The sequence below is a fragment of the Xiphophorus couchianus genome, chromosome 17, assembly GCF_001444195.1.
Source record: "Xiphophorus couchianus chromosome 17, X_couchianus-1.0, whole genome shotgun sequence".
Classification (NCBI taxonomy): domain Eukaryota; kingdom Metazoa; phylum Chordata; class Actinopteri; order Cyprinodontiformes; family Poeciliidae; genus Xiphophorus; species Xiphophorus couchianus.
In genome coordinates, this window is record NC_040244.1 from 17,537,428 (window position 1) to 17,548,937 (window position 11,510).

The 11,510-nt window shown below is 38.6% G+C and overlaps 1 protein-coding gene across 4 annotated transcripts; it reads right to left on the reverse strand.

The window, feature by feature from the left end:
- Positions 1-1,375: 1,375 nt before the first annotated feature.
- Positions 1,376-7,098, reverse strand: LOC114161178 (uncharacterized). 4 transcript variants are annotated; one of them, XM_028044335.1, is made up of 5 exons: positions 6,321-7,098; positions 4,828-5,846; positions 4,553-4,708; positions 3,810-3,902; positions 1,376-3,115 (listed from the first exon to the last, which is right to left on the reverse strand). In XM_028044335.1, the coding sequence occupies exons 2-5, from the start codon at positions 5,170-5,172 to the stop codon at positions 2,951-2,953; spliced, it is 759 nt and encodes a 252-aa protein (XP_027900136.1). In that variant the 5' UTR covers positions 5,173-5,846; positions 6,321-7,098; the 3' UTR covers positions 1,376-2,950. The 4 variants fall into 4 exon arrangements, with proteins under 4 accessions (XP_027900136.1, XP_027900135.1, XP_027900137.1 ...); XM_028044334.1 differs by lacking the exon at positions 6,321-7,098 and adding an exon at positions 6,075-6,310; XM_028044336.1 differs by lacking the exon at positions 6,321-7,098 and having other exon boundaries at positions 4,828-5,646; positions 5,730-6,310.
- Between the last annotated feature and the right edge of the window lie 4,412 nt (positions 7,099-11,510).

Genomic DNA, 11,510 nt, shown 5'->3' on the forward strand with positions numbered 1-11,510 from the left:
AGCCCCGCCCACTTCCAACAGGAAGTCACCTGTTTTTCCTGCTGTATGTCTTACTTTTGCTCTGTTATTTATATGGGTTTAATCATGTGCAAACTGATATAAATGATAATATGATGAACTCTGTCAATGCTCACTGCTGGCTGAACCGTGTGGGCGTGGCCAAATGGCGAATATCAGTCCCTCGCCATATTCATACGATTGTCTTTAAATCACACATGGATTATCCGATTGGCACCAAACTCGATATGTAAGACCTTTGTTCACCTCTGAAGAGCCCCAGAGCATTGAAATGTAATTTGACTCCGCTGCTCCCCCTAGGTTAATCCATCAACTATATCTCCTCGCTTTTTTGTGAGTCGCCGAGGAGCACTGGCGAACGCTTCAATGTGTATCGCCTGGTGGACAGGCGCAGAAACTGCGTGACAGCTTCTGCGGTGGCTAGCGGGCAGCAGTGCTGGAAACTGCGCGAGAGCTTCTGCTGGGACCCCCACGGTGGCCAATAGCCCGGAGCGGCCCCGGAGGGCCGTACGAGGTTGCTCGCAACTTTAATGCATTTTATGGTCGCCCACACAGTCACGAAGACATGGAAAATAGTTGTACCGAACATTAAAATGAAATCTGAAGAAAACTATGACGGTATATTTTTAATGGCTGTCCATATCTGTTGTACAAAGCAAGGTATTTAGTTTTATGCTGTTATGGATTCTGTTTTCCTCTCTTTATCTGCTTACACGCACAGAGTTATGCAGCTTACATAACCCTGTTTTTACGTGACTGTCCCCAGTCACACATAAACAGACTCCTAGTACACTTCTGCATTTGATTTAAAAAAAAGTGTACTCAAGTACCGAGTTATCAAGTTATCAATTATTTTCTATTATAATTATCTAAAACATTACACAATTAGAGGGCCCAAAATATATAAAGTTCAGTGGAAATGTTGGTATTTTAAAGACAAAATGACAATTTTGTTCAAATACACTGAAAAAAGAAAATAGTTGATCCAACTTAATTGAATTGCTTCAATTGGTAACAAGTAATTCAATTAATTTTATCCAACCTAATTTATTAAGTTTGGTTAACTTGACAAATTTAAGTCAGTCTTACTCATTTCATTTACTTTATTCCAAATAAAATATTTAAATCCATCTTACTTAATTTTATAGAAAGTCAACTCAAAATTTTAAGTTGTTCCAACTTAAAAAACTACACTACCCCAAATTAAATTATCACTCACATTTTACTTAAAATATAGCTTGCATTTAAATCATTTTAAAAGTGGTTTTTTGCATGTTATTTTAGTTTTTCAAATAGGAGTAAAATACCTTTATGCTACTCAGAAATTCCACTTGGTTAAAATAAATCTACACAAATGGAACATTTTAAATTTTATTGTGAAAGCATCACAAACTTACAGGTTTTTCACAAAATATGCATTAAACATGCTACACAGATCTTTTGAAACTTCATAAGGGATATTACTTTTCTGCTTAATTGGGGTTGTATTTTTGAATACTTCAACCTTTTTGGTCAGCGACCTGCTAGATCAGAGGTGCCCAAGTCCAGTTCTGGAGAGCAATCATCCTGCAACTTTCAGATGCATCCCATCTCCAATACATCTGAATCAAATGAACTGCTCATTACAATGCCTCTGCTGAGCTGAATGTCTGCTGGTGTGTGAATTCAGAAATTAGCTTCAGGTGGTATTGAAATAGGGTCCATCTGAAAGTTGCACAATGGTAGCTCTCCCAGACAAGACTTGAACAGCCCTGTGTGAGGTTGTAGAATCCAGAAGTATTTCTCAGGGAAAAAATGCGTTTTTTAGATTTAACACAAGTCCTCCTAAAAAAGAAAATCCACACTCTTAAACCGTAACATTTGCTGAGAACATGTTTTTGACATAAAATATAATGACACTAGTGACTATTTTTACACTGAAAACAAGAGCAATACCCAAAAAATATTTAGGCAAAAAGTTTTCAAAGATGTGGTGTAAAAGCTGCCCAGTTTAAACCAAGTCCATTAATTTAACTGACACCAGAAAAGAACTGTAGATCCATTCAACCTCCTTCAAAAAACACTGCACAAATCTGTTGATTCAAATAAAAAAATGCAAACAGAAAATTCTGTGAAAGTGTCCACAAACTGCAGTAGCCTACTACTTTCCTACTGTAATTTTTCCCCCTTAACCTGTATTTTTCCCACACAAAACCAAAGAGATGAACCATGTAACTTTATGAAATGTAAAAAACAAAAAAAGACCTACTCCCAAAATGATAATGTTCATCACAACCTCATTGTCAGGTTTTTTGGCCTCTACAAATCACCTTAGCTTCTGCCCAAACTTGACAAGGGCTTGGTCCCATCAAAGAAATCCAGGACCAACTCTTCTCAGTGTCATCCTTTTATTTTATTTCTCTTTTTTCTTTAAATCACTGTACTTTCCAATACATGACACCCAAGCAGGTTGAAAACCAGTGGTGTTTATGCAGGAGCTTAAAGATGAGGTCTTTGTTTGTAGAGATTATCCCAAACACAGGTGTGCTGGGTTGCCTTATAGGCTCCTGAAGGCCTGAGTGAGAGAGACGGTGCTTGATTTTCTGTGAGCCACGTGCCAGCTGGGTGGAGATGGTATTGCACTCACACAACTACACCATTTGCTGTTTTAACTTGACACTTGACTTGACAATAAACATCCTCCAGAAATACCAGTCACAATTGTTATCCAGTAAACTCTGTATTACTTGTGGCTTTAATATGAACAATGTCCCAAAAGAAGTTAACAAAGTGCAGTTCCTTGAGGTGTTAAGCTTCCAAAACATGGTGCTCTTCTGTTCAAACAAAGAAGACAGAAGATAATCTGTCCTGTTGCACAACATGCCAGTGTCTTTACTGTGAGGTCTGAAGTCTTCCAAACAAATTTTGAACTTTGGGAGACATCTTGTGCTGCTCAAGCTGAGGCAACTGAAGTCAGGTCATGCAACACCTCCACTCCCTCAATGACGATGCCAATGTCTTCTGCGGGTTCTTTCAATCCCTCTCCCTCCTTCCGAATCACAAACATGGCCATGGTGAGTTGTTTGAGTTCCATCTGGGCATCATCTCCGCTGCTTCCCTGTAGTGAGTTAAACAATATGTTAAAACTTGAACACTGTAACTAATCTCTCACTACAGAATTTGGAAAATAAAAGCCTTGTAAATGCAAACACCAAGTATAAGATGTACAGCTTGTGAATTGAAGAGTGGTTTACGGCATTTGAAATGTCCTTGATAAATTTTCCAAGTTCGAAGTTGCATTACAAATTGAATAACTCAAAGGGTGATTTTTAATGTTTTTGAAACGATAATGCATGTATATAGCTTTATATATGTTCCATCATATTACAGGCTTTAGCTTAAAAACCAATTTCTTAGATTTTATATCAAAGCAGAATACTGATCCAGCCAATGGTCATCTTAGAGTGGAACTCAATACAAAATGCATATTTGTGTTGCTTGTCAGATATTTTGGAGCTGGTATCAAAATACCATGACTCTAAAGCATATTCTTATTAACTTGTTTGGCATATTGGTAAACAAGAAATGAAGTTGATGTGCTCTGCTGAACAGCAAAGCACAACATTTCTGGATTTAAGCAGGACAAGCCATGTTAAATTTCTGACACCAAATCTGCCCCACTTTTTCAAACAGATGTTCACATTTAGAAAAGCCAGTCCATAAATCATTTAAGAAGGTAAAAACAACTGACATTGAATTTGTCCATTTGCTTGAATGGGATGAGATGCAACTTTAAACCTTTAAAAACTTACACAGTATTCCTTAATAAGGTCTTTTGCATCCTCTCCAAGAAAGGTGATGAGCCCTTTCAGAACACATTCCCTTCGAATCCCAATGTCTTCAACCTGGAGAAAAGTTATCATTTCAATATTTCATATCTGAAGAGATTCATGATATAACTAATATATTTGGGCTGTTCACAACAGCAAAGGCCTATCAGATGCCATAATGTACAGCCCACATGTCCACTGGGTTTTAATGCTGCACTTCAAAATTATTCACATTCCACCTCTGCCACATTTTATCCTCCACATCTCAATTTGTGAAACTAGACTGTATTGTTAAGGTTAAGGCTTTTTCTTAGCACAATCTACCAGAGCTAGTGAATATCATTTTCCATTAAAGAGATCTCTTACAGCATAGAATTGATACAATTTTAACATTTAAAAATGTTAAAATTTTAAAGCAACAGAAACTCAAAAATTTGGCTAAATTGCACCGGTTTCTGGCAAGTTGGATAGAAAGGTGTATTTTATTGAATTCATGAATAAACCACAATACAGACTTACTATAACAACTAAATGCAGCAGAAATACATGACAGCCAAACTTGCTTTTCTTCAAATGATATCAGCTTTGCACAGAAAGTGTATCAAGTATTATAATTAAAACAAAGTCTGAAAGTAACTAATCACTTTAAGTTCTTTGTTTTAAATGGAAAAAAGTAAATGGCCATAGCTTAGTTCACTCAGTGTCCCTATTGATGATATCCATACCTCATCATAAGTTCTCATGATGCCAGCCATTTTTGTACGTGTTGCTCCTCCTTTGGCCTGGATGACTTTAATCAGCTGACTTGAGTGCCTGTCCAACTGGGCCAAGAAAGTCTGCTCAAGGGGAAGAGCAATGAGCCTCTGGAACTCCGCATTAATCTGTGAAACACAAAATAAAACTTACTATGTTCAAAAAAAATTACTTAAAGTAAATACTCAATCATTCCCAAAGTCTAAGTTCAAAACCCTTGACATTTAATTTCAATCTGCATTACTACCTCTTTCTGTTGGAACAGAGCAGGCCATCTGTCCCTGAAATCCTCTATACCAGGTTCTTCATTCACCACCTCCTGACGCCTGTAGGCAAAGGTACGAGCCATTTTGTCCGCAATGACCCTGTCATTGTTCCTCCTTTTGATTGCTGTCAAGAGTTCAATTCTCTCTTTTTCCATGCTTTCTTGTGTTTCTCCCAATGGAAAGAATGGATAAAAGTTGGATTCAGCTCGTCTTGGCTTCTTTATTTTTGCAGTGGGAAAAACAGAAATAGTAGCTTTGGATTTAAGTGAGTTTACAGAGAACTCTGGACATCCTTGTGATTTGAGTAGAGTCCTGTAGTTTCCCATTTTGTACTTCAGCCTTTGCTTCCAACCGTAGCAACCATTGAATGAACCGGGCTCTTTTAAACACGGATGTTTTTAACCAAGGCCTCTGCAACTACACAGAACTGTGCATCCTCTGGGTAGGCTCTGTATCTGTAGATCTCTTCTACTAATCTATTTAGGATGTCAGTCTTCATTCGGGAGGTGACTGTCAACATTTTGTTGTTTGCTTGATACTCAGAATTCCCCTTCTCTAGCTGACGTTCAGTGTCATATGAAAACATGGGAATGAGAAAGTTGGCTGGCCATTGTTGTGTTCGTGATGACAAGGATTCAGGGGAGGAGAGGATTATAGTGTCATTTAAGGCTAAAGAACTGCTGTCGTCAGAGTGAACTGTAGAAGAAGATGGAGCTGTTTCAATGACATCAACAAAAGTTTGAATGGCTTTTTCTTGAATCACCTTGACTGTTCCCAAGTCCTCAAGGTCAGAAGTTGAGCTGAGGTTGAAGAAGTCATTACCAAAGTCTTTGTCCATATATTGCAATCTGACATTGGTCTTTAAACCAAAGGTATCCTTCACCTTGCTGAGAAGCTCATCCAGAGAGTCTGGTATGCCATTTGGAAGAGTCAGTTTTTCAGTGTTGCTCTCTCCTAGAATCACCTTCAGTCTTGCAGGTTTTGAACTTGCCATGACAATCTGAGAAAAGGGCACATACAGAGTTAAGCAATGCTGGTCGCTATTTAAAGTCATTACAAAATATTTTATATACATTATTAGTCAAATGTTTGGACATTTGCTTGTAGAGGGCCCAAAAAATATTAAGGTAGTTATTAAAATATTACCGTATTTTAAGTTCAGCCATACAAACACAAAAATCTTTTGTACCATGCATTTAATTTTTTGTACAATCTTGTATTACCTCACCCTTAAACGTGGATATACAGTATATAATGTATGTAGGCCCGATGCAGAACGACCGCTAGTGCTAATGACAGCCCCCCCACCCCGCTGGGGGGGTGGCGGGCTAGCAAACTGTGGTTACACCCGCTAGCAAACTGTGGTTATAATGATGGTTCTGGTGGATACAGCTGACGTAAAGAAACACATAACAGCTGACATTCTCTGCACAGCGAACAAAATGTAGGCGCGCAGCCACACAGGCACACTCACAGCACAGAACAGTGGAGGCGTGGAAAAACTTGTCAGTAATGATCCACTCCTGTTAAATTATGCCTGAAATGTTCATTTGATCTTAATTTTTCCTCTTTCTTCTCCTCGCGTTCATGCCGATTGTCATTTCGATTTCTGCAGCCGGTGAAATCAAGGGCGCGGACGATCATAGGGAGATCAAACTTGCACATTGTGAACTGTCCGTGCGCTGTGGTAGATTGCAAATTGCAGAGAAATAATACAGGGCAAGAAGCGATCTAGCCGGGGCGGAGTCTGTGGGGCAGGCTACTAAATGCAGTGACAGCAGAGCTCCGAAAGTGAAGCTGTGAAATCCTCAGCCCAGCCCGAGGGCGTCTCAGCCCGGCCCAGTGCATGGCGATCAACCGCTAGCTAGAACACCGTGCAATGTTCCTACAGACACAAATTGCTTTTTTTGCTTTTTTAAGAGAAATGACACCTGATGGATTCTTAGCGCTGTCAGGATATTATGCGTTTTATATTATGTCGCCAGTAAGCAGCATGAGAAAACTGGAAAAAATGGCTTCACCGGCTGCAGCTCACAATGATTAGCACAGTGGAGTTGCATCACATTAAATTAGTTTTGCGTAGAACACCCCCACCTCTGTACTTTCAAGTTACGTTTTTTAGCATAAAAGTACACACACAAAATAAACATTCAGTCTAACTCAGAGTAGTTATGCTAAAACATGTTGAGATTTGAACCCTGCCGAACAGCGAGGCTAATTACAACTAGCAAATGTGCTAAGAGCAAATAACTGATGACACTAAGACGTTAAACACAGTTCACTATTTCAAATTTAAGGTAAAAATTGTTTTAAATATTTTTACACAGTTTATTTAATGTTTGGTAATGGTGGGGCAGCATACTTACTGTTTTATCTGAATCTCGTCCATACTCAGAAGAAATGGCGGTCGCACATGTGTTCGGTACCAGAGATGCAGGATCTGTCCCGGGCAAAGCTTACGTAATGACGTCAGACGTAAAGCTGCATTAAACTTAATTGTTTCACTTAGGCTCAAAGTAAAAAGTTCGTTTGAGATAAAATGCGTGACTGTTAAGTTAATTGAACTCATGAAAATAAGTTGTCATAACTAAAGGAAAAGAATTAAGTTAGAATTAATAAGTCCATAACATGAACTACAGCCCAAATACTCTTTTTAGAGTGTAAGAATAGTGATGCTTCATAATAAAATTACTTGAGTAGAAGTAAAAAGTTCAGCATAGTAAGAGTACTCTTAAAAGTACATTTGTGTTTCAAAAAGTTACTCAAACATATTTGAGTAAATGTAATTAGTCACTCCCAAACTCTGCCCTTCTCAGGGAACAAGAGAAGGAACTGTTAAGGAAATAAATTAATCTTATTTTGATATGAGACAAACGAATCAGAAATAACACCCAGAACGTATTCTGTTATTATGTTTATTCAAGGGTTAAGGAAAAGAATGATTGTTGAGATTCTAGCTGAGAGAGGGCCCATGGCTGACATGGTGAACGATGAGCAGAACCGTCTGCATAGTGAGCAGCACCAGAACTCCTGATGGATCTCCTTCAGGAAGAAGCAGAGAGATGGCTGACCCCCACAGAGCAGAGTTCAGCCAAACATCAGAGGAAAAATAAATGCTGGTGTGCTTGTCATGATTCCAGCCCTTCAGCTCTGCCTTGGCTGTGCTGATTGCTTATTGCCCTCACCTGCACTGAGTTGGTTCCTATTTAAACAGCTGCTCGTCACCAGCTCAGTGCGAGATCGTCTGTTGCCACTGTCACAGCTTTCAAGCCTTGTTGTCCCATATTCCAAAGAGTTTTCTGGTTTCCGATCCTGCCTGTTTTTGACCACAGAGTTTTGTCTAATCCTTCTGCTATTGAAAGTCCTGTTGCTGAACCCTGCCTGTCTCTGACCCTGCCTTCTGGATTTTCATTGCCTGAGACCCTCCCGTGCATGACCCTGGACCGTTTCAAGACTCAGCTTCTGGTTGGTGGATTTTGTCCCTGTTGTCTGCTTGTCCCCTGAGCCCCCCCAGATCTCCCCTTGTCCATTTACCCTACCTGCCCCTGGCTGGACTCCTGACCTCTGTGGATCCCCCATCCCTGACTCCACCAGTGAGGCCACACCCTTCCACACCAATTACTTTTGTAATAAAACCTTTGGTGAAACATCCTCTTGTGGCTGATTCTGCTTTTAACATTACAATGCTCAAACAGAGCAACCTCTTTTCTTAAACCCAACACATGCACCCCCTGCTCCCCACACACACATACGTTGTAGTTTACATGGTGTTGTGGCCCTGATAAAAACCTGTGCTGACTTCAATTTAATTGAAACAAAGAACAACCACAAATGTGATAAACTTCAGACACAGTGAAAATAACACGAGATGAAAACTTTTGTTTATATTATACTGTTATAAAGAACATTAGCACTGCCCTGCACATTTTAAAGTGACTGTTCCAGAACACCTGATACAAATGATAGCATTAGCTCATCCATTAATCAGACATTTATTGAGGCCAGGTTTATGACAGAAGGAAACACCTGAAACATGCAGAACAGACAGACCTGAGGACTGAGTGGTTTAAAGTATTTCACTGACACTTTCAGATTACAGATTTTCAAATGAAAGCATCCGTAAGTGAACACATTCATTATTCAATAAACCAAACAGTTTAAAAATAATTGTTAGGGTTACTATTAAGAAGAACATAATATGTCATGTTTGTTCATTTCTACCTTGTAGTACATACAAGGTACTCCACTCACTGTTTAGTTGAAGAATCTTCAGTGTGATATGAAACCAAAAAATAAAATGGCTCCAAAACTTTCAATCTGTATCCTATTTTTGTAGCTTTGTTCTATTAAGATTATGTTGAGTTTATTTTAAGCCCCAAACAAACAATCAATTTTATTGTCTCTGGGATATGAAAACATGAGATTTGATTAAATTAGAACTACACAGAGTAGAAGGAACACAGATATCATAACAATCAAACATATTTTGTTTATTCAAAACAGTAATATACAGATTGTTCTTGAATATCAATGCTATAAGAACAGCCAGATTTTGTTAAATGAATGTGTCACCACTGCATTTGGCTGGGTGTTCCTGCTCTAGAAAGGTGAAGGTCTCTGGTCATCCTGAAGTTGTGAACCCACTGGGAGTCTGAAGGAAGACACTGAAACAAGAGGCCTGCAGGATGGTCTGCTGTGACAGCTTAACATCTGAAAACATACATGATAGAAACATTAATTAATGTGCTGCGACAAGCTGTACTTTTGAAAAAAACAACAACAAAGGTTTCATAGTAGTCATATTTAATAAATTAGAATGAGTTCCAAAGAGGCTTTTTAGATTAAAAGTACCTTTTGAAAATAACATTTAAGCAGGTGATAAACATATTTTTCACCGCTGATGTAATATTCTAATCCTCACTGCCATGTTTTCATTAACTAAGAAATCAACATTAACTTAAATAAAAGCTTTAAATTGTCTGTTTAATAATTACTCTATAAAGGGTTTATCTGAGAGCTGAGTTTCTGAAATATACTTACTTTTCATTAACACTCAGGTGCCTAAACGTCTTGAGACCAAGATCTACTTATTCTCTCACCAGCTGGCTGAGATCTACCTCATGACACAAACACATAAAAATTGTAAATTGAACTTTATTGACTTATTTTATATGCAAATATACATCAGTTATAGCAGAAATATTAAGGTAATAGAAAACCTAAAGCAGTTTCTTCCTCAGTGAGATTCTGACACTGGTAGGAGGTTATTGGTTTCTCAGTCAGAAGCTGGTTGCAAACCTGAGGCCAGCAGGTGTCAGTCAGTTATAGCAGATCTGAACTCTGGCTTGATGACCTCAATATGAGAAATTTCAGATTGATAGGAGGAACCACAGAGCTCTGTGCCACATCTTGTGAAGTTGGGATATTTTTCCTCCAACAGGTTCCAGAGGAATCACCTCAAAGATGGAGAAGCTGGGATGGCAAAACTGAGCAAGAGGTTTGGTACCCCACAACTTACTGAGACTATGTTCCCACATTCAGGGCGTAACTGAACCTTTTGCGTATCTGTCTGTGTTTCCCCATCAATGTACTCTATCTACTTGGAGCATGTTGATGGGGGAGGGGAGAATGCGTGCTCACACTCAACCTGGAACCAATGCTCTCTTCTTGCACACAGAGGGACTAAACTCAGGAACAAGAAAACAGGACACAGAATGGAACAACAGCTTAAGTGGCAGATCAGTTGAAACACATGAGGATGATGAGGTATTGCAGGTAATATCACAAAGTGTCCAAGAATACAATAAAAACATGAGGCAGCCAAAGTGAGAGAAACTGAACAGGACACCAAGAAAGGATAATACTACAGGACTAGGCTAAAAAAGTAAGTAGAAATGCACAGCGAACAAAATGCAAGAATAAACTAAGAAAGTTAATGCATAGACAATTAAGCTATATTGCCAAGGCCTTTTGCACAATCATTTATAGAGGGGACTGAACAAATTATGGCAAGACCATTACTGAATCAAAAAGCAGTAGATTATGATAAGTAAAAAAAAATATATATATATATAAAGGAAATAAAAATTCAGGAATGGGAACACAACTAACTGAAAATTGACCTCAAGGAAAAATTAAGATGGCCATAACTATGAAGCATGATTTACCCAGCAGAGGTGAGTGAAGGAGCAAAAAAAAAAAAAAATTGATAAGCTAAGAAAGGCACTACTTCAACATATTTTAATCAGGTAAAAGTAAGCAGTATCCATCTAAGAATTTACTCAAGTAAGAGTAAAGAAAACGTTTTAAATATTTGGTAAAAAGGTTACTCAAGTATTCAAGTAGGTATTTGGCAGCAACAGCTAAATACCTATAATGAGTAAAGCAAGTTCTGAGAAGTCAGCTCAGTGTCCAGGCAATCAACAGCTATGCTTTGCCAGTAATCAGCAACTCTAATGGGGTTCAAAGTTGCCCAAGGGAGGAAATTCAGACCACTAAGGTTAAAACATGAAAGCTCCTCACCACACATGTTGGATTCCACTCCAAGTCCACCATCCACAGGCTAAACACTAAATGCACAGAAGGAGCAGTGATCTGGTGAGCATCAGTGCTATCATCAAAGATGAAATATTGCAATATTTCAAAAAGATTTCAGTCCTAGGAA